Below are 23,626 nucleotides of genomic sequence, written 5' to 3'. Positions count from 1 at the left end.
GTTATCCTCCGAAGAACCGTGGAGATTGGAGTGTTTTTCCGACCCTCATCACGCAGGACGAAGGGGCTCTTCTGCATCCCAACCTCCGGTCCCTGGCTCTCACGGCCTGGATGTTGAGGGCGTAGACTTTGCCTCTTTGGGTCTGCCAGAGGGTGTCTCCCGCATCTTGCTTGCTTCCAGGAAAGACTCCACTAAGAGAAGTTACTTCTTTCATTGGAGGAGGTTTGCCGTCTGGTGTGACAGCAAGGCCCTAGATCCTCGCTCTTGTCCTACACAGACCCTGCTTGAATACCTTCTGCACTTGTCTGAGTCTGGTCTCAAGACCAACTCTGTAAGAGTTCACCTTAGTGCAATCAGTGCATACCATTACCATGTGGAAGGTAAGCCGATCTCAGGACAGCCTTTAGTTGTTCGCTTTATGAGAGGTTTGCTTTTGTCAAAGCCCCCTGTCAAGCCTCCTACAGTGTCATGGGATCTCAATGTCGTTCTCACCCAGCTGATGAAACCTCCTTTTGAGCCACTGAATTCCTGCCATCTGAAGTACTTGACCTGGAAGGTCATTTTCTTGGTGGCAGTTACTTCAGCTCGTAGAGTCAGTGAGCTTCAGGCCCTGGTAGCCCAGGCCCCTTACACCAAATTTCATCACAACAGAGTAGTCCTCCGTACTCACCCTAAGTTTCTGCCAAAGGTCGTGTCGGAGTTCCATCTGAACCAGTCAATTGTCTTGCCAACATTCTTTCCCCGTCCTCATTCCTGCCCTGCTGAACGTCAGCTGCACACTTTGGACTGCAAGAGAGCATTGGCCTTCTACTTGGAGCGGACACAGCCCCACAGACAGTCCGCCCAATTGTTTGTTTCTTTTGACCCCAATAGGAGGGGAGTGGCTGTAGGGAAACGCACCATATCCAATTGGCTAGCAGATTGCATTTCCTTCACTTACGCCCAGGCGGGGCTGGCTCTTGAGGGTCATGTCACGGCTCATAATGTTAGAGCCATGGCTGCGTGGGTAGCCCACTTGAAGTCAGCCTCCATTGAAGAAATTTGCAAAGCTGCGACGTGGGCTTCTGTCCACACATTCACATCCCATTACTGCCTGCAGCAGGATACCCGACGCGACAGTCGGTTCGGGCAGTCAGTTCTTCAGAACCTGTTTGGGCTTTAGGATCCAACTCCACCCCCCGAGGGCCCTGTTTGTTCTGTTCCAGGCTGCACTCTCAGTTAGTTGGTAAATTTTTTAGGTCAATCTCAGTTATGTCCTCGCCGTTGCGAGGCCCAATTGACCTTGGTTGTTGTTTTGAGTGAGCCTGGGGGCTAGGGATACCCCATCAGTGAGAACAAGCAGCCTGCTTGTCCTCGGAGAAAGCGAATGCTACATACCTGTAGAAGGTATTCTCCGAGGACAGCAGGCTGATTGTTCTCACAAACCCGCCCGCCTCCCCTTTGGAGTTGTGTCTTCCCTTCAGAGTTTTGTCTTGCTACATACTGGACTGGCCGGCTCGAGCCGGTTTCGGGCGGGAAGACGGCCGCGCATGCGCGGTGCGCGCGGGCGCGCGAGGGCTAGCAAAGGACTTTGCTAGTGAAGATTCCGATTGGAGGGGCTGCCGTGGACGTCACCCATCAGTGAGAACAATCAGCCTGCTGTCCTCGGAGAATACCTTCTACAGGTATGTAGCATTCGCTGTAGTAGTAGTAGTAGTGTTGTAGATGGTGTTTTTGCAGTTTGGTAGATGTAGGAGTAGGTAGTTTCTGTTTTCTGGGCTGGCATTTCTTGAGGATAGTTCAATCATGTTAAGCATATATTTGGGTGCCATTCCAAAAGTATCTTGAAGATTAGGGTGCTCACTTTGAAAAATATTCTTGGCTTGACTGGCAGCCAATGCAGTATTTCAAGTAATGGGGTTGCTCTTTCATATTTCGATTTCTTGAAAATCAGTCTTGCTGCCGTGTTTTGGACTGTTTGCAGTGATTTTAGTGTGTTTTCCTTGCACCCCACGTATGCTGCATGGCAGTAGTCTAGTTGCGATAATATCCAGAAAGATTGCCTAGGAAAATAGTCTCTTATTCTTCTCTGTTTCCATAATGATCTGAAGCATTTTGATGTTACTGCTAATATTTGATTGTCCAGTGTTGGGTGTTTGTTGAGAATGATTCCTAGTATTTTAAGTTGTGTTTCAATGTGGTATGTTTGTTGGTTGATTGCAAATTTTTGGTAGGATGTGGGGTTGTGTGTTTCGCAGTCCTACAGGCAGTCTGTGACATTTATTTCTGCTTTTGCAAGGTTTGATCTTGTGTTTATTTTGTTTATGAAGTATTATGCAAGCTTGTCTGCAGTTGGTGGTGTTTCAGCTGTCGCCAATATGTTCTGGGTTTTCAATAGTTTGTTCACGTTGCTGTTTTATCATTTTACAGTATGTTAAGATTGTCCATTAGTGGAAAGGATGATTTTAGCTCATTTGCTCCTTCCTAAAATATTCAGGCACCGATGCAGGAAGCTACCACAGGTCTAACTGCATGGTTACTGAGGGCTGAACATGCTGACAATGCAGAGAGGGACTGAGCGTGGGTGTTAATGTGTAGCTATTTATGCCATACAAGTTAAAAGTATTCTGTAAGAATACAGAGATGTAAACAGGAGCTTCTGATGCACAGTTAGCATAAGAATTCTTTTTGTCAGGTCTGGGGCTGTGTACAAGGGTTCACAAAGAGGATTTCATGACGGTTTTTGAGATTTAACTGCTGGTTTTGTCTCCTTTTGCAACCTGAAGGACATCCCTACAAGGCTCAAAGGCAGACAGGAGGTTATAGTTATATGCGCCTGTCTTAACAAAATCAAGTGAAAGCACACATCGGCATCTGTTCTGCACCTAAATATGAGCCTCACAAAAACCGCTTGCACATAAATTTTTTCAAGGTTCATATTTAGGCACCGAAGGACAGGTGCTGATGTGTGTTGGAACTTCTGTTTTCTTTTGGACATGTGCATACACCACCCTTGCTTACAACAACATTTTTCTGTGCATGCATCTGGCACACTCCCCCCCTCATTAGCTGCAAGGTCTGCGCATAAAATTAGAATACATTTAACGTCTGCATGGCACAGCATTACATTCACAGTAGAAGCCAGGCGTGCAGACATCCATGTGCATTTGTGCATTGGCCCCTCAATGGCTAAAAAGCAACAGAGCAAAGTTAGGACTATGATTGTTGGGAGACTCATTTAGGAGCCCCATGGATGCTACATTTGAGGACTTTCTTGCACGAATGCCTTGTTACAGGTTTTGCTAGACCTTTTCAATAGGTGTCAAGTTGGGATTTGGACTTGGCCAATCTAAAAACACATTATTTAAGATTTACTGTGTTTTATAAGAAAGTCATCCAAAGTGGTTTACAATTCCTTTTCATTCTGCTACACCAATCCAAACCAGTGGGTTCTGTCCCTGTTTCTAGAAGACCCCGCAAAACATAAGGACATAAGTACATAAGAACATAAGTGTTGCCATACTGGGACAGACCAAAGGTCCATCAAGCCCAGCATCCTGTTTCAAACAGTGGCCAATCCAGGTTACAAGGAGTGGCCTAGTGGCTAGAGTGGTGGACTTTGGTCCTGGGGAACTGGGTTCAATTCCCACTACAGGCACAGGCAGCTCCTTGTGACTCTGGGCAAGTCACTTAACCCTCCATTGCCCCAGGTACAAATAAGTACCTGTATATAATATATAAGCCGCATTGAACCTGCTATGAGTGGGAAAGCACGGGGTAAAAATGTAATAAAACAAAACAATACAATACATTTTATGTTGCTTATCCCATTAGTAATATTTCCCCTTTCATAGCTATATTTTGATTGTCTTCAATTAAATCTCTGTCTACCATGAGTGTTCATGTTTGTTACATTACCATGTCTGTAGCAGACACATCATTTCTAGAATTAATGGACTACATGCCTTGAGGAAACAGGTATAGTTACATTAAGCAGGTGATGCTTTCTAAAACTTTTTGATTAATATGGACAATGATTTCCCTCACATCCAGTGTTTTTTTTGTACCGGCACCTTTTTTTCCTAGGCTCACCTACCCGCCCTTAGCTCCCCAGCCCTGCTTTCTGTTCCTGCCACCCGCAATGCCCCTTTTAAGCCCCCGACGAGTTCCAGCGCCCCAGCCCCACCTGTCCGCCCTTAGCTTCCCGACAGCCCCACCACCACCCCTCCGCCACGCGTTTAAATCTTTTATTTTTTTTACGTGACGTCGCAGCGCCGGCATTAGTGAGAGGACCAGGCTCGCCTCCTCCTGCCTTCCCTTCATTCCCTCTCAATGTCCCGCCCTTGCAGAAACAGGAAACTATGTCACAGGAAGGCGGGACACTGAGAGGGAACGAAGGGAAGGCAGGAGGAGGCGAGCTTGGTCCTCTCACTAATGTCGGCGCTGCAACTTCACGTAAAAAAAATAATAAAAGATGTAAACGCGTCATGGGGGGGGGGCTGTCGGGAAGCTAAGGATGGGCAGGTGGGCCTGAGGCGCTGGAATTTGACAGGGGCTTAAAAGGGGGGGGGCAGGTGGAGGCCTGGGGCGAGTTACTGGACATGGAGGGGAGAATAGGAGGCAAAGGAGAATCGCTGGACATGGATGGGAGGGGAGAGAAGAGAGGAGAAATTGCTGGACATAGATGGGAGGGGAGGGCAGAGGAGAATCGCTGGACATGATGGGCAGCGTAGAGAGAATTGCTGGACATGGAGGGCAGGGGAGAGAGGACAATCGCTGGACACAGATGGGAGGGCAGAGGAAAATCTGGACATGGATGGGAAGAGAGGGCAGGGGAGAGAGCAGAGTTTCTGGACATGGATGGATGGAGGGGAGAGAGGAGAAATGCTGGACATGGATGAAGTGGAGGGCAGGGAAGAGAGGAGAAATGTTGGCGGGAAGGAAAGAGATGCACATGGTTGGAGGGGAAGGGAGAGAGGAGAAATACTGGACATGGATGGAGGGGAGGGAAGACAGAGGACGTAGATGCACATGGATGGAGTGGAGGGGGAGAGGAGAAATACTGGACGTGGATGGAGGGGAAGGGAGGGAAGACAGAGGAGGAGATGCACATGGATTCAGGGGAGAGAGGAGAAATTTTGGACATGGATGGAGGGGAGGAGAGAAAGAAGAAGTGAGTGAGTCTACTACCCTGTTTCCCCGAAAATAAGACATCCCCTGAAAATAAGACCTAGTAGAGGTTTTGCTGAATTGCTAAATATAAGGCCTCCCCCGAAAGTAAGACCTAGCAAAGTTTTTGTTTGGCCCCGATGGGACATGGACACAGAAACCTTAATTTATTTCGCTGCAACCCAAAGACGAAATAACATTAAAGAAATGCAAGAAACAAGACTGAGGTGGAAAATATATCGTCCAGTGGACTCCTACCATCCTCCTTCACGCTTTTGTGAAGATCAACTACCAGTAAGTGAGCCCGGAAAGAAAAGAAACATCCCCCTTGCAGAAATAATAAAAGAAAAGAAAATGAGTAACTGAGCCCTTTCGGCGCTGCTCCATCGCCCAAGGGCTAAGTCAGACTAGAAGGATGGAAAGTGTTGCGAATGTACAGGAGGAGCGCATAAATCACCACCAATGGGGAACGGAGCTACCATAGAATTTTTTTTTTTTTACGTAATATGGTAGGTATGATCCTGCGCCCTAAGCCCTCTCACAACCTCCCGAGACCCCCAGCCAGAGCAGCCCGGCCCCACATTCCATTACCTTTCCTAGTGCATACCCCTCCTCCATTCCCAGCCTGGCCAGGGTGGCTCTGCTCCGCTCGAGTCCTGCGGTCACTGTGGGCAGATAGGCGAGCCACGGCCTACTCCTGCAGGATACCGCCCCCCACTTCACTACTGTTCCCGACCGCCACAGTCCCCCTACTACTCCCGAATAAGACATCCCCTGAAAATAAGACCTAGCGCATCTTTGGGAGCAAAAATTAATATAAGACACTGTCTTATTTTCGGGGAAACACGGTACTATTTAGCATTTCTATAGCGCTACAAAGCGTACGCAGCGCTGCACAAACATAAAAGAAAGACAGTCCCTGCTCAAAGAGCTTACAATCTGACAAAAATAAAGCAAGCAAATCAATTAATGTGTAGAGGAAAGAGGAGAGGAGGGTAGGTGGGGGCGAATGGTTACAAGTCAAAAGCAATGTTAAAGAGGTGGGCTTTCAATCTAGATTTAAAGATGGTCAAGGATGGGGCAAGACGTAGGGGCTCAGGAAGTCTATTCCAGGTGTAGGGTGCAGCGAGACAGAAGGGGCGAAGTCTGGAGTTGGCAGTAGTGGAGAAGGGAACAGATAAGAAGGATTTATCCATGGAACGGAGTGCACGGGAAGGGGTGTAGGGAAAGAGATGCACATGGTTGGAGGGGAGGAGAGAGGAGAAATGCTGGACGTGATAGAGAGAGGAAGGAGATGAACACTGACAAGGTGAGGGAAAGGGAAAAGAGGAGAAAATCTGCACATGGATGATAGGTAAAAGCTGGATCTACTCTATACCTCCTCCAGTCAAGTCCACAGAGGACCCAGCTTTTACCTATGGATGTAGGGCAAGAAATGAAGGAGGAAATTAAAGAAATAAATGGAAAGGAAGCCCTGGAAACGGAGTTAAGGGATCAGATAAAGAGCCTCAGAATCAGAGACTGGGACCCACATGTTCAGAAAAACAGTCACCAGACAACAAAGTTAGAAAAAAAAATCATTTTATTTTCATTTTAGTGTTTGGAAGAGGTCCAATTTGAGAATTTACATCTGCTGTCTTATTTTGCACTGGGTATACTAGAGCTGTAACAGCTTAATAGAAATTATTTATAATGAAAAAAAATCACAAGTTATTTTTTGCTCCTATACTGGTATAGTATTTTTAATGATACTGCTTATATGTGCCACAGCTGATATAAGGGGTGTGGCTACCATAGGGGGCGCAGCCATAGATGGTGACCCCACCCATGAGTACCGGTACCTTTTTTCCTACAAAAAAAAAAAAAAGCACTGCTTACATCATAATTTTGTTTCCTGTTCCTTGTGGCTGGATCACTAGACTTACATGCCCTCATTATTTTAGATTGTTATGACATAAATATAGTATTTGTATAGTACAAAAGAAAATGCTAGAATGGGTTGTTAGTGTACTTGACACTCTAGAACGTCCACTATTTAGCCCTGTCATTCTCAGTGTCACTTATGAAAAAGCAAGAAAGGTCGCATCCAAATTATTAGATCAGTTTCCTAAATCATCTTCTGGACTGAATACACATTTAAAGTTTTGTGGCAGGTAGGGGTTTAAGGTTCTAGTGTAAGCAATTTGCTTTTTACAAAAAGACAGAAGCAAGCAGCAAGGTTATAATCCCATTGATACAGAAGCTCTGTGGGTGCCCCTCAGACAGCTTATTAAGATTCTTAAGGACACACAGATTTAAAATATCAAACAGAAGTTTTTATAGATCTGTATTACAAAATGATGATACTGTACCTGCAGCGCCATCTGGAGGTGCAATTTTCATTGGGTAAGGTGGAACATGTGCAGTGTCGGGCCCTCCATCTTTGCATGGGCATGTGAAAGGGATTCGCTCCTGATTACAGGCAAATTTAATGAATTTGCAAAGTTCTTCCTGAGTGAACAATTCTAACGCAGACCAGAAATATTCAATATGTTGGTCAGTCTCCATCAGTCCCACTTGGTACATCGTATGTGCCTATTGGAGGAGAGATGCAGAGAATAAAAACTAAGGAAGTCCCACAAATGTCATACATTCTATCATATTTTAGACTAGAATCTAATGAAACTGAATTTTCAGTTCCCCCTTCTCCCCAAAGTTTTGGCAATGCTTCTCAAAACTAAACCACGATATGTCTTGAAATATCCCTTTTTTAGTCCCAGCCACCAATTTTTACAACCCTTCAGTACCCAAGGACTGGAGGTGGGCAATATAAAGCCAATGTTTAAAAAGACCTCTAAGTGTGATCCAGGAAATTGCAGACCATTGAGCCTGACAGTGCAGGGCAAAATGGGTAAAGCTACACTAAAGAAAAAGCCCCCCACCTCCCAATTTACTGATCATAGATAGACATTGCTTAATGGGAATGAGTCAGCATAAGTTCAGCAAATCATGCTTGAGCAAATTATTAGATTTTTTTTTTTTTTTGGGGGGGGGGGTGGGTGGTATAAACAAATGAGTGGATAACAGTGAGCTGGTTGATACACTCTGTTTGGATTTTCAGAAGGCATTGACAAAATGTGTCATGAGAGGCTCCTTAGGAAATTAAAGTCATAGGGATAGGAAGCCATGCTCTTTTGTGGATTAAAGCCTGGCTAAAAGTCTTGAAACAGAGAATAAGACTAAATGGTCAGTTATCCATCTGGAAAAGGGTTAGTAGTAGAGTGCCCTTAGGGTTTGTACTGGGACCGATGCTGTTTAACATTCATAAATAATCTGGAGATAGGAGTGATAAGTGAAGTGATGGAATTTGCAGGTGACCCAAAATTATTCTAAGTCATTAAAATGGCAGAGGACTGTGAGGATTGCAAAAGGATCTTGTGAGACTAGGGGACTGAGCATCTAAATTGCAAAGGAAGTTTAATGTGAACAAGTGCAAAGTGATGCACACAGAAAAAATAAACCCAATTATAGGTACAAAATGATGGGCTCTGAGTTAGGAGTCATCACCCAAGAAAAAGATATTGGGAGCTGTTGTGGACAAAACACTGAAATTTTCAGCTCAGTGCTCTATGGCTGCCAAAAATGTAAAATAGAATGTTAGGGATTATTTGAAAAGGAATGGAGAACAAAACTGGGAATATCATTATGTGTCTGTATAGATCCCTGGTATGACCACACCTGGAGCACTGTGTGCAATTTTGGTCACTCATCTCAAAAAGGATAACACAGAACTAAAAAACGATCAGACAAGGGTGATATAAGTGATGAAGGGGAGAGAATATCACCCTTATGAAGAAAGTCTAAATAGGTTAGGGCTCAACAGCTTGAAGATTACAGAATGGATCCAACAGATATTTTATAAAATCATGAGGGACCCAGACCAACCATGTATAGCACCCATGACTACATGGAGTGGTCTAGCTAGTCCAAGCCCTTCATTTTCACACCTCCTCCCCATTTTTTAAAAAAAGGTCAATATGAGCAAAATCCAGTTGAGCCAAAATAACTTACACCGACACTCCCAGGAATGGTTAAATAGAGAACAGTAATTTAACCTTTCAAAATACTAAGGTCCTCATTTTACAAGCCCTATTTGTGTTTGACACATGTATTATCTGTTTAACTAGCTGTATATTAGTAGTCTATTCCATCTAGGATATTCTCTTGCTTGTAAACCACTTTGAAGACTCTGTTAAAGGTGGTATAGAAGTATCGAAATAGAATAAACCAGCACTTAAATGTTCACCTTGCATAAATGTTTACATCCCCATTTTATAAAGCTGGAATATACACGTCTCAAAACCAAGTGTGTGCAAATGGAAAGGGGGGGGGGGCATGGTCTGGGCATGTTTTGGGCAGAACAAGGGAGTGGTAAGTTCATACTTACCCCAATACCTAAAGACGCGAAGAAAAAAAATCAAATGACCTTACCAATTATCGCCCAGTTGCATCCATCCCACTAGTAGTAAAATTGATGGAGAGCATGGTGTCCAAACAACTAACGGAATATATGGACAAGTTCTCATTATTACATGAATCACAGTCAGGATTCCGCCCCTTCCATAGTACGGAAACTGTACTAGTCACTCTTCTAGCTAAATTCAAACATGAAATTGCCATAGGTAAAAGTATATTCCTCCTCCAATTCAACATGTCGAGCGCATTCGACATGATAAACCACAGTATACTTTTGGGTTTACTTGAACACCTCGGGATTGGAGGTAATATACTTAATTGGATCAAGGGTTTCTTAACCACCAGAACATACCAAGTTAAATCAAAAACAAACATTTCATCACCGTGGAATGCACATTGCGGAGTACCTCAAGGTTCCCCATTATCACCAATACTCTTCAATATAATTATGTCCCCTTTGGCCAAATTCTTATTCAAAGACCTCACTCATTCATTTATGCAGACGATGTTACAATTTATATCCCCTTCAGACATGACCTTTCTGAAATCTCCAATGAAATCATGCGATGACTGAACATCATGGATTCTTGGGCTAACTCATTTCAACTAAAACTAAACACAGAAAAAACACATTGTCTTATCCTCTCATCCCCATACAATAATTATAAACTCACAACCCTAAGCACTCCTGTTTATGCTCTTCCTATTTCTGATAACCTCAAAATCTTAGGTGTTATTATTGATAGCCATCTTACACTTGAGAGCCAAGTTAACTCTATTATGAAGAAGATGTTTCATTCTATGTGGAAACTTAAACGTATAAGACCTTACTTCCTGAGGGAAATGTTCCGTAACTTGATACAATCAATGGTTCTGAGCTACGCAGATTACTGCAATGGATTATATGCGGAATGTAAAGTACAGCTTATGAAGAAACTCCAGACAGCCCAAAACACAGCTGCCAGACTGATATTCGATAAAACACGATTCGATAGCGCTAAACCTCTCCTATTAAAATTGCACTGGCTCCCAATCAAGGATCGCATTACCTTCAAAATCTGCTCTTTGGTCCACAAGATTGTCTACGGTGATGCCCCAGGTTATATGATTGACTTGATAGATCTTCCGACCAGAAACAGAACCAGAGCGTCACGTACCTATTTGAACCTCCACTATCCAAGCTGCATTGGACTCAGATACAAATCAACATATGCATCAAATTTTTCTTACTTAAGTACACCAATGTAGAATGCACTGCCAAAGAGTGAGAAAACGATTCACGACCATCAAAACTTCAGGCGATCATTAAAGACCTATCTGTTTTGCAAGGCCTATCCTACTGGCCCTACTTAAATGCCTCAACTCTACAATGCATTAATACCTTACATCGCATTGGACATTATATATTCCTTTTTTTCCTTGTCCCTTTTTGTACCTGTCTACTCTAACCTTACCTGACCCTTATTTTAAACTATATTTGTTTAACATTTATCGGACTTGGCGATCGCCTTTATGGTATAATGTAAGCCACATTGAGCCTGCTAATGGTTGGGAAAATGTGGGATATAAATAAATACACCTTTAGTCCCCCATTTCAGAAGGGGACTAAACGCCTATGTCTTAAAAGACTGATGTCAGGAGTTACACCTGCTACCAAGAACATTTAGGATTTGGAAAATAGCTGACATTGAGCAGCACTCCACTGTAGGGGCTGGGGAGGGGGTTATTTATTTATTTGTGACATTTATATCCCACATTATCCCAAACAAGTTTGAGTTCAATGTGGCTTACAATATACAGTATAGGATACATAACAAAAAATAATGCATAAGAAAGTAATTTGTTGTAAGAATCCAATTTTGCAATACAATATCATAAACATACTGGGATAGCTATGGATGTTTAACATTTGCTTCCTTAAACCCCCAGTGGTTTTTATCTCCCCCAAATTCAAACTGGACAGCATTGGGATGATAATTGGTTATGTTTTAAATATTGCAAAAGTAAGCAGTTATGTGCCAGCTTGAAAAATGTTGATATTCTATATATTTATTTTTTCTAAAATACATGTTTATGCTGCCTTCACTCGGTGCATACGACCAAAACTGGAAATGTCCTAACCCGGATGTCTCAATTCGGACTTCTAAAGGGGCTAATTGTGTGAGGTGGTCCATGGCTGCCCATGTCACTGCTGGCAGAAGCCATCTACGTGTCATACATATCTAGATGTTTACTGTTGCACCTAGAGCCTGTATGGATAACACTATGCAAAACAGCACTGCACATTTAGTGCCACTGCTGGAATTCTGTTAAGACATTTTTCCACACAGACACTAGACAGGCAGCTTCCACAGCAAGGGGATCTCACAGTGGCTAATTACTACAGGTGTAGGGGGTAGGGAATTCATGTGGTTAGTGTGGGCTAGTTTCTGTATCATGGGCATCCTCTCAAAAATTCTGGATTTCCTCATTTGCCATGGTGGCATTTTGTAAGATCAATGTTTATCTTCTACATATTTTTCATGCTTGGTGGTGGTGGTGGTGGTAAAGGGGCCAGTGGAGGTACACCAATTTTACTATACACCTACACGTATAGCCCTGGTAATCTAAAATATGTCACAGGCTCAGAATGGTTTTGCTAAAATATCTACGTTCCAACATCTATGACATAACTACAATGCCATTGCACACCAGGAGGACACTCCATGAAGCAAATGAGTGAAAACAAATCAGAGAGAGCATTTTTTTTTCCAGACAGCACATAAGCCATGAAATCTGATGCCAGAGAATATGGTCAAGGCTATCATTGTAGGGATCAAATTTGGACAAGTTCCTGGAGGAAATGTCCATAAAAAAATTTAGTCTGATAGACTTGACAGAGCTATGACAAATAGAGCTACTTTTTGGAACTTGCTGGATATTGTTGACCCAGACTGGGCACTGTCAAACAGGATGCTGGGTTTGATGGACTTCAGTCTGCCTCAGAATGGCTTTGTCTTATGTTCTTAACTCAGTCACTGCAGTGACAGCCCACTGGCTGAGAGGAATACATTTCCCTCTGGATCCCAACACAAGTACACCTTGGGGCTAGTTAGCAGGTGATGCAGCTGTGCAAAGGCTGGGGCAAATGTCTTCCCAAAGGCTGTGAATATGGATTCTCCAGCATTCCCCCACCAACTCCAGGAACAGAAACCTGGCTCACTAAGTAAAGGCAAGACTCCTGCACACCAGAAATGTTCAACCACATCAGCTTTAAGGATCTTCTTCTTTCCAATCCTCTACCACCACATTATCACAATTGCAATCAACATACCCATTTTTAAAAAGTTCATTTCAGGACAAAAGTACACACCTTTAAAAACTCCAGGTTAATGTAAGGCAAGCCGCATGTCCTGAGCTCCATTTCTAAGGGTGTCAAGGTTGTTAAGAGCTGGAGTGGAATGATTGAGCTTAACCCAGCTTGCACTGCGGTCATGCAATCCTGATTCTGCAGTTCACGCAGCCTTAGATTCTGAATTGCAGTTGCATATAAATCTTTATTCTCCCATCTGATTTTGAAGCATAAAAAGGAAAAGCAAAAATGTATCACTCTCTTTATAAGCACATTTTCTTTTAGAGCTTGTTAACCCCCCCCCCCCCCCCAAAAAAAAAAAACAAACAAACAAGTTAATAGATTGAAAAGCGTTTGCAAAGGTCTACCAAAGAGATTACGTTAAATCTCACATTTTTTTCTTTAGGTTTCATTCGTAGAGGAGTCAAACATCAACAGTAAATGTATGTTTATTTTATTGTGCCTTAAAAAGTTTTCACAACTTAAGACTCCAGATTATAATTGATCATTACAAAGTAAGAAAATATATGATGGCCTATCTAAACTGCCCAGAGGAGGTTAGGATTGCAACTGCTTGCTCCATAAAAGTTAGCCTCCAATGCCTTCATTTAGGGTTGTGATTGCTCAGGACACACTAAGCCAATCAGGTTTTCAGGCTACCGACAATGAATAATTAGGAGTAAGATTTGTGTACAATGGAGGTAGTGTATGCAAATCTCTCTCATATATACTCACTGTGGATCAGGGCTGTCGAGGGGGGGGGGGGGGAGGCAGGGGGGACAAAATTCCCCAGGCCTCCAAGGGGGGCCTGGCGCCACAGTCCCTGATCTCACCCGCCCTCGGCTCCGTCGACAGTCAGCCACTGGGCCAGGCCCCCCGCATTGAAATCATCAAAGCGCTTCACCTGTCACCTCTGTGACTGAAAGCGAAGCAACGGCAGATTGGATTCACCTCCCTTCGGGCCTTCCTTCCCTGTGTCCCGCCCTCGTCTGATGTAACTTCCATGAGGGCGGGACACGGAGGGAAGGCCCGAAGGGAGGCAAATCCGATCTGCTGCTGCTGCGCTTTGTCACGGAGCGAGATGACAGGTGAGGCGCTGTGATGATTTCAATGCAGGGGGCCTGGCCTGGTGGAGGTCGGAGGGGGGTGGGTAGGGATTGCGGCGCTGTGGCCTTGGGGGGGGGGGGGGGCGCGGCGGTGACAACCTTGGGAGTGGGGCCCCCGGGGGCAGCCTTGCCCCAGGCCCGGCTCAGTCTCTCGGTGGTCCTGCTGTGGATATCCTGAAAACCTGACTGGTTTGGTGTGTTCTGAAGACTGGATTGAGAACCCTGCCCTCATCTCTTCTTTGAAGTGCAAAAGTTATTTCACTTAATTTTTGAGTTGAGACATCTACGCTTGGTTACCATTTTCTTGTCATTAAGGCAACCTATATTTATCCCATGTCTTTAGACAATAAGAAGCAATAATCTGCCAGAAAGAGGAACAGCAACAAATAAAGCAGATCAGCAAAAAATACTCGACCTCAGGCTACTTCAGGGGTTGTATGACAATGTAAACATACATATCAATGAACAAATAATACTAATTAAATATAAAATCAATTAAAAAAAATCACAAAACACTCAAAAATACAAATAAGTGAATCAAATACTTATACATAAGAAGCAGATGGTGTAATGTATTTTCTCAATACATGCATATATAGAATAGAACAAGGTGAATATTCAATTATAATCATGTATTACTATATATTTACTCACATATAGTGACACAAACACCTCAACTTTTTGTCACAAATACATATCAGTGTAGAACTTGAGAAACATGTTTATGAGCTATGCAGCAAACCAGTGACTAGTGGCATGGCTCACAATGCCAGAAAATAAAAAAAAAATGGACCCTAATAGGGGAATAAAACCAACCTTCCCCTATTAGTGAAAAATCAAGTTCAAAAAAGCAGTCTAAAACAGATATAAATACAAAGTTTCAAAAGCCCACAGTTACTTACAAAGCAGCATAGCGTTTTAGCTCTACAGGTAAAAGTATAGATAGATTCTGCCATTGTTACCTCTCTATGGTTGGTCAAAGGTCAAATGATCTAAAAGTTATTTAATCTAATACCCCAGGCTTAAAAACTCAGATCATATTCAGAAAAAAGCTAAAAAGGCAAAATACTGAAAGTTTGTGCACAATTAAAAAAAGTGTGGCAGATCTCCAGAAAAAAACGCTAAAATTCTCATGGCTCTATCTTCAGCAAATCTGTATATGGCAAATTTTGAATCCAAATTTATGATAAATAACCTTTATAAAAAAGAATATTTGGATTTGGTGTAGGCTTATAGATGTACTGATGATATAGAAGGGAGAACAGGAAACTGTCTTGGAATTTTACACATGGCTCAATATCAGAAATAATAACCTTAGGTTTCAGATTAGCTATAGTAAGAATGAAGTAGATTTTTTTTAGATAGCTCTTAATTATTATTAATCCATAAATTAACTAACACACTTCCCTAGGTAGTGCTCTTATCGAAGCCTACCCAGTTATAGCTAAACTACTGGTAATATTACAGTGCTCAGCTGTACAACATTTCAATCACTCCAATTGATTGAACCATTAGTATAGCCCACATCATTGCACTGAATCCCTTCCTCTTCCACTGTATAACATTAAATACTGAGTAATGATGATAAGCAATCAGTATTAAATACATAAAGTACTTATCTTAAGATGGTCTATTGATTCTCCATACTCCACAACAAGATGTGAGAATTTTCTCCAATCGGAGTGAGAAATAGACGTGATTATGTGCTCGTGCTCATTTTAAAAACAGTCCCACAAGTCTCTCAAACTTGTTATTCTTCCAAACATAGGTATTTCCTTCCCATTACAATGTAATCCAAACACTCTAATCACTCTCACGCTCTGATGAAAACTTTAAAGTCTTTAATACTCCACGCTTAACCATTCCGAGTCGTTATTTAATTGACCCATACTAAACCTCTGCAAGTTCGACTCTGCAGGGTTTCGATGTAACTTCGTCAGAAACTCCAGAGATATATAAATAAAATCAAGCTGGAAAAACGCGCCTCTCCAAATGCGTGAGAGCGTGAGAGTGATTAGAGTGTTTGGATTACACTTTGGACTAGCGTGAGTTGCAGTATAAGCGGAAGCACTGGACACTATTATACAAGTGGATCTTGGACAGCGGATTCATTCCGCATAAGCTAAGTGCCTGAGATTAAGAAGATTAGGAGTATAACTCCACAGTATCATCATCGGGTACTAGTGGGAGTTCAGTCACTGAAGGGGGACAATGAGAGAACGGTTATTCCTAATGAAGGTGAGGTTTTTGTTTAAAATTTGAGCACTGGGTGTTTGCTCACATAAAATACTAAAAAAAGTGGAGTTAATCAATGATTGAGAAGCTTATCCACCCTTAGAGGCATAAATCACATGTATGCAGCCTCGCTTGGGTGAGACTTTACTCTGAGATTATTCCACATACACATTATTTATTTAGATTTATTTGTGTTGATAGAGATATAGCCATTCTCCCATTTTGTATTCTCCAGTGCGACCCTGGTTTATTATATATATTTGAAGCTTTTATAAGCACCAGCGGTTTATTCTGGGATTTGCATGTATTTAGTTGGTTTACCAACAGATAATAGAGCATTAGCTCCATAACCCTTCCCCCATTCTACCCCCTTCTTGTTATGACATTATTGCTTTCAGTTTTTCCCTCAACAACCCATCCTTCTATTAAATTTTATCTTCACCTTCAATTTCTCCCCACTCAACCCCCTACCTTCCCTCCCAATCTTCTATCACCCCTTTCATCCTTCCAACCCTTGGTTCCCCCCTGCCATTTCTCCCCCTCCATACTATATCTGTTGTTACATAGGTTGGTTAGTTTTCTAGCTAGCTATCAATCCCAGTTTATGTCTCCAATAATCCAAAAGTAGGTGCTATAATTATCTGAATATCATTCATGCATAAATGCTCCTTGTGCATTTCTGTCCACTTCTTCCTGGATTCAATCCTCTTCTCCAGGGACTAAACAAGGGTATGTGATCTATACTGTGCAGCTCACAAAAAGGGAATCCAGATTCATATTCATGTACATCATTTGTAAAACCATTTACTTACATAATCATCATCAGACCTAGCTTCAATGCAGACGAGTCATGACCCAATAGCATCTCACATTCACAGTTTCTTGGAAGAATACTTTATAATATATCCCTTCCCCATAAAGGTTAGAAACATGATACCCCACCATTTAGCAGTTACCCCTCTGAATGAATGCAAATAGCTTGGGGAGTCTATGTACTCTTCCAATATGGACCCAATGGTTGTGCAACTCATCAAATTATACCCAATTTGAGGACTAGATTTGACTAGTCTTTGTAGAATGGATGGTTAATTTTGTTACTATGAATCCTTTGCTCACATCTGCCTGACTCACAAAACCACACATCGATGCTGATAATTACTCACACAACAGGAATGTGCCTGCCCCTAGGGCACAGTTCTACCTCTTCGCCAGTCATAGTCAAGTATGTGAATTTACAGCATGGCTTGTTTGGAGAGTCAGGGCTCTCAGTGGCTAGATGCTGGGAGGCGATTTCAGCACATAGTGCTTCAAGTTCATTCTCATCATTTACCTAAAAAGAATGAACATTAACACAGACAAATGAATGCAAATAAAGACCATATGGCCTATCCAATCTGTCATCCATGCCATCTACTATCCCTTCCTCTACCTAACAACCACACAAGTGCTGATAGCCAGAGCTGGCTAAGGACAGGCAGAGCAGTGGCAGCACAAAGACAAGCTACCTTTGCTCTGCAAGCAGAAGGGGCAGCCAGTGGGAAAATTTTGGTGGGGGCCATACCCCCTTCCCCCACTTCCAATGTCTATACCTCCATCTTCAAATCTCAAGACACATCATATTTTTTCCCATAGCTTCAATACAGAACTCAGTATTGTCATAAAACATGCAGTTTCTACTTAAGAAACATGCATTTATCATTTGATGTTAAGAAATTAAGAAATCAATTTCTGTAAAAACCTGTATAACCATTATACACAAAATGTTCCTTGCAATTAGGGTTTCATCACATTATCTTTTTTTCTAAGTATATTTGTATACTTTTAGAGCACTGCTTCAATCTTTTCTTGACCCCTCTCAAAATCACAAATCAGGCTGAGGTGACTAATGCACATTTTGCTTCTATCACGTTTCTTTTATAAGTGAAAGTACAGTCGGTGTGCATTGGAGGAGAGCAAGCACTTCAGAAAACACACAGAATCCAGGGTAATGAAATGTTAGTCAACGACCATAAGTAACTTGACATGTATGTACTACATGAACTTGGGTACGATTAAGAAACCCAGCAGTTTCTTCAACCTTCATTACCAGAACAGAAGAAATACAATGTATAAAATGCATAGCTGTTTGCAAGCCAGAGCAGCTGAAGAGAAAGAAAAGAAACTCAGAATTACATTGGCAATCTTTTGGATGTAGCCGTGAGTGAGTACATCAGCTTCACAGATGTCGACATCTGGATCCAGAGGTTCTCCAACTAACATCTTCCAGAATGAGGGCAGCAGGTCCAGAGGAAGAGGCACATCGGCTCGGATGGCAATTCCCAAAAGCTGCCCAAAGAAATGAAGCAGCTGCTCTTCTGCATAGGTGATCGGACTAGGGGTCAGAATGTACTTCCCCTTAAGAATGATAAAAGAAATATCAGCAAGGAGATCTATGGTTCTGAACTTGGCAACAGGTAACAATGAACTCTGCAAACACCCATCAATTCCACGCACAATCTTTATTCAACTAGATTTTGTGCAGTCTGGAATAATGTGTGTATTAATCCAATAACTAAACAGTACCATAAATGTCACACGAGTTGAGCGAGAGCCAGAAAACACGGGTGCCTGAAAGAATGAGGGCTTTGAAATTGACTCTTGTCCTGTGGTATATTTTTCCCTTATAAATAACTCAGGGACCAAAGTTCTCACACATTCACACACACACAAAAATTACTCTCAATGCAGTAAACTAATGTCATGTAAATTATCATAGTATAAAAAATATGTGCACTGAAAAAGGTATTTTTCATTTTTCTTTTCTATCAGTGGGTGAGCCAATCCCTGTTTAATAGTTTAAAAATTCAATTTTTTCAAGTAAATTATAAAAATATATTCAGAAAAATAAATGATTTTAAGTGCTGAATAGAGACTAGTATCAGACAGGATGAGAGAAAGAAAAGACTTTTTCCCCAAGGCTATCTGGGCTAGGGTGCCCCAAGCACCTGGCATAGAGAGGCCCTAGACCAGAGAGCCTCCAATGCTGTGGCACCTCACATGGATCAATAATATTGACCTAGATCCAACGGAGGCGTTCAGCAGTGTCCTCTTCCTCCGCCACCAACTTGAAAAATGGCATCATCCGATCTATGGTGGTACATCATGATGCATTACGAAGGATCAGGACGTCAAAGAAGTGATTCCCGTATTTGCAGGCTGACTCTTAACAGTGCTTCAGAACTCCAAAATGTACCGTTTTTATTTTTTTAAATTATTACAAATATTGTGAAGAATTAAGGATTCAGCCTTTATATATATTAGATTGTAAGCTCTTTGAGCAGGGACTGTCTTTCTTCTTTGTTTGTGCAGCGCTGCGTAAGCCTTGTAGCGCTATAGAAATGCTAAATAGTAGTAGTAGTAGTATATATGCATTTTGTATGACCACTGTTCTACCCTTTAGTTTAGTGGTCTTACAAGCTAAATTTCCAGCTAAACATTCTTATTATATCAGGAATAAGTTTGGTGTGGTAAAACAGAAGTATAATGCCATACTAAGGACAGCGCAGCTTACTACATTGACCTCTCAGCTGCATAGGTCCCTTCCTTCAGGTGTCTCCTATCTGAAGATACCTATACGATTTCAAAAGTTCATGTATATCATAGCTAGGAATAACACTTTTGTTTTTTTTTTTTCATGGACAAGCAGGATATAATCAGCCATATGAGGGATGTCGCCATGATGGCACCATTTCAGACATGCTCTCCCAGAGCCCAGAAAAGCATAAGAAGCTTCCTGGGCATTTAAAGGTGTTCCTGCATGTGAGCTAGTTGCTGTTTCCTCTCAGTCTGTTTTATCTGCTCAGCAACACAGCATGATTTTTACTCTTTCTTTTCATCTCTTCTAATAACAAAAATAAATAAATAAAACTTCCAGATTACTCTTTAGCTATCTTGATCATGACCATCTGAGAAAGGACATACGTCTAAGGACTTGCAGTGATCAGGAACAGAAGACCAGATTAACTTTTCAAGGGCAGATACCATTGCACATTAAGGGGGAAAGTTATCAACGTGGATTCCCATTAAGATGGGTTATTTTACCACAGGGTCTCACTGCAAAAAATGGGACCCTATGCTAAAATAGCATGAGTTGTGGTAAAATAACCTGTCTTAACGGGAGCCCATGCTGATAACTATCCCCTTGAACTTTGGCCTATTGGCTGAACCGATCCTCTCCTTTTAGCAGCAGCACTGTCAAGAATAGCCTCACTCCTCTCTCCCAGAACGCGCAGGGCAAGACTCTCACCGGAAGAGATCATCTCTTGATGAGTCTGCTACTTAACTCTAAAGACCCCTTGACTTTCAGGCAGTCACTATGGTGCTCAGACCCCACAGACTCTCACAAGCAAACACCCCACTGGGCTGAAGATTCAGAATCCAACCGTGCAGACTATACTTCTACCATACATATACCTCATTATACCTCAATATCACTTTGTATTCATTCATACTATGCATTTGTTCAGACCGTAATCGGCTAACGCCGCTAACGGTTATATGTAACCCACATTGAGCCTGCAAAAGGTGGGAAAATGTGGGATACAAATCTAACAAATAATAATAATACTGACCCCTTGTGCCATCACCTTTATTTCTCACAGCAGAGATGACTTAAAACTGAGAGAACTCTTTGCAATGTTCAATGGCTGTCTCCATGGAATCACTGGAACCAGTGGCATGTTCTCAGGAGGCCCCTCAAAATGTGGGGAAAGTTTGCTTTACACTGGCAGCCTTAGGAGACACAAAGAAGCTAACACTCAAAGACCGATTTTGTCTCATGGCAGGCCTGCACACCTGGCTGACCAACGCTGCCTGTAAAAGACACAACAGTGCCGGTACTGGAGCTCTTCATCGTCTGACTGCCCAAACTCCAGATCAGATTCTACAAGGGTCCCAGCACCATCAACAAGATGTGTAGCAGTGCTGACTTTACTGTGCTGCAGGGTACTACTATACTGCTCTGATTCCTCAACAGTGCTGATGCTGGCCAGTACATGAGTGTACACTGTGGCTTTGCTCTGCCTCTGGTTCTTGCTGTAGCACTTATTTTTGCATCAATGGCAAACAGCAGGGGGAAAATCATTGCTGTACTCTGACCCTCTCAATTACCTCCAGTCCTTGCTCTGGCACTGCCTTCTGCGACAATGTTGGACTGTGCTGGAAACAGGTTGCCATACCTGTCACACCAATGACAGCAGTTCTGGGTATGTCCAGCACCAACACCGGCACAGACACCACCCCCTTAAGGACTGCCCTCCTGCAGAGGCATGGTGCAATTCAAAGAGCTTCACAAGCAGCACAATCCTGACTCCCATACCGACAGGAGCTCCTACCTCTTCCCCTGCGGTGATCACAACCTCATGTTTCATCTGGATGCAATGTCCTAAGAGCAGTGGCTATGAATATGCTTCTCACTCCACAACTTTACACTTTTCACTCCTGAACCAAATTTTCTGTACCACTGCTCTACAAAGGGACAGGCTAAAGTAGATATCTGCTTCTGGAGCAACTAGAGGAACATGAAAGTTTAAGGTCAACCATACTAATCAATGCAAGATTCATCAAGCCCTGCATCATGTTGGGCTTGGATAACAAGTACCCAAAGGCCCTGAAATTTGACCAATTTCTCTTAGCTCATTCCAGGAGGCTAACAATGGCACTCCAAGTCCTCCTGGTTGATATTCCACCCTAGAGGACACATCCCTCGTATCTTTGCATGCAAGGTACCTTGGATGGCACCAAAAAGGCATCACTTGCATCTGGGGACCTGAACTGCTACTGAAATGATTCTCCTTATGAGTCATCTAGAGCAATGGACAGTGTTCTACACTCTCACTGTCTTCAGTTCCTGGACAACAAGCAAGCTTGACTTTGAGCAGACTGTGAACTAAAGGGCAATGTTTATCCCAACAAAGAGGGAGGGATAAAGTCCTCTTGCATATGTAAGGAAGCCTTCCAGGATGCTCTCTCCTTATCCCAAGTGGTCCACCTCATTGCCTTTTTGTAAAGGATAGATATAATTTTTGTTCTCTATCCATTTATTGTCTGGGCCATAAAAAGGCTGAGGCAGAATATGGCCCTAATAAATATGCATTCAGTTCCTGAAATGAGAACTGGAGGAACTGATCCAAGTCCCTGTCACCCATCTCTGATTCTTCTAACATGTGCATACCAGAGCCTACACCAGGGGTGCAGGAGTTCAGGCCTCAAGAGCCACAAACAGGCCAGGTTTTCAGGGTATCCCTAACGAATATGCACAATCAAGTGTTTTCTGATGGAACATCACAGAATGGAACTATTTGTCAAGGCATAAACAATGGATGGTCAACATGGACGGTTAAAATTGTAGTTGATCTGGGTATTTAGCGAGTAGTTAGGATTGAATTGTATTAGTGAGTTCTTATGAAGGGTATGGGTTAGGATGGTTGATGGTATGCATGATGAGAGAGCATGTGGGAATTAAGTTATAGAGTAAAATGAACAGATTGTAATTTTTTCAATACAAATAGTGGTTAATAAAATGTTTCAAGCATAACTGACCATATGTTTAATATTAATGAATATACACGAGACAGATTTATATACAAATGCGTAGTATCCATGCAGATCTACCTCATTCATACTTATTAGTGATATCCTGAAAACCTGGCCTGTTTGTGGTACTTGAAGCCTGAAATCCTGCATCCCTGACCTACCCCATTTCCTCTCTGCCATTAAGTTCATTTATTACCAGCCTACTGTTAATACATGCTGTATAAAGGTTTTGCTAATATCTAAATGCCAGTCCTTTGGCTTTAAAGGGAACTATTCTGTTTCCCCTGCATCTAGGCCTGGATCTTAGATTTATTTCTCCTTGTCCAGTCTCTCCTCAGCTAAACACCAACTCATTCAGTTTCCCCCTGTTGGAACAATAACACTGCACATAAGCCTCAATACAACCTACAGTCTCCAGGTTCACCGAAGGTCTGAGAAAGGAAGACAGCAGAATTTCTAACCCGCTTCCTACTCCATGGTACTTCAATACTTGCCAATCCCCTTTTCCAGCCTTTGGACATGTGTTCAGTGGAAGTCTGACAGTTTCCAGGATGCATGCTGCAGCAATCTATCCTCTACCTTCCCCTGTATAATAACGTGGAAGAGCATTGAGACATCTTGGCTGCAGACCTGTGATACTACACTACTGGGAATGCAACCTCACAGGAAAGCATTGTGGCTATCCCTGCCTTATGAGGCCATTTGGCTTCTCTGGGCCATCTGCCCAAGATCTTTCTGCTTGAATCGGGAGGGGGGGGGGCTGTAGTGTGCGGAGGTA

General features: G+C 42.6%; 1 protein-coding gene across 1 annotated transcript in view; it reads right to left on the bottom strand.

Annotated features, from left to right (window-relative positions):
• HECTD4 (HECT domain E3 ubiquitin protein ligase 4) overlaps positions 1-23,626 on the bottom strand; it is a 467,625-nt gene that overhangs the window by 7,936 nt on the left and 436,063 nt on the right. The window contains 4 exon segments of the mRNA XM_030218637.1: positions 7,500-7,722; positions 12,956-13,151; positions 17,439-17,605; positions 18,448-18,669. Coding sequence (XP_030074497.1) covers positions 7,500-7,722; positions 12,956-13,151; positions 17,439-17,605; positions 18,448-18,669 — 808 coding nt within the window.

The sequence above is a fragment of the Microcaecilia unicolor genome, chromosome 11, assembly GCF_901765095.1.
Source record: "Microcaecilia unicolor chromosome 11, aMicUni1.1, whole genome shotgun sequence".
In the NCBI taxonomy this organism is placed as follows: domain Eukaryota; kingdom Metazoa; phylum Chordata; class Amphibia; order Gymnophiona; family Siphonopidae; genus Microcaecilia; species Microcaecilia unicolor.
Note: the sequence above shows the minus strand (reverse complement) of the source record. Positions and strands in the feature narration are given on the sequence as shown.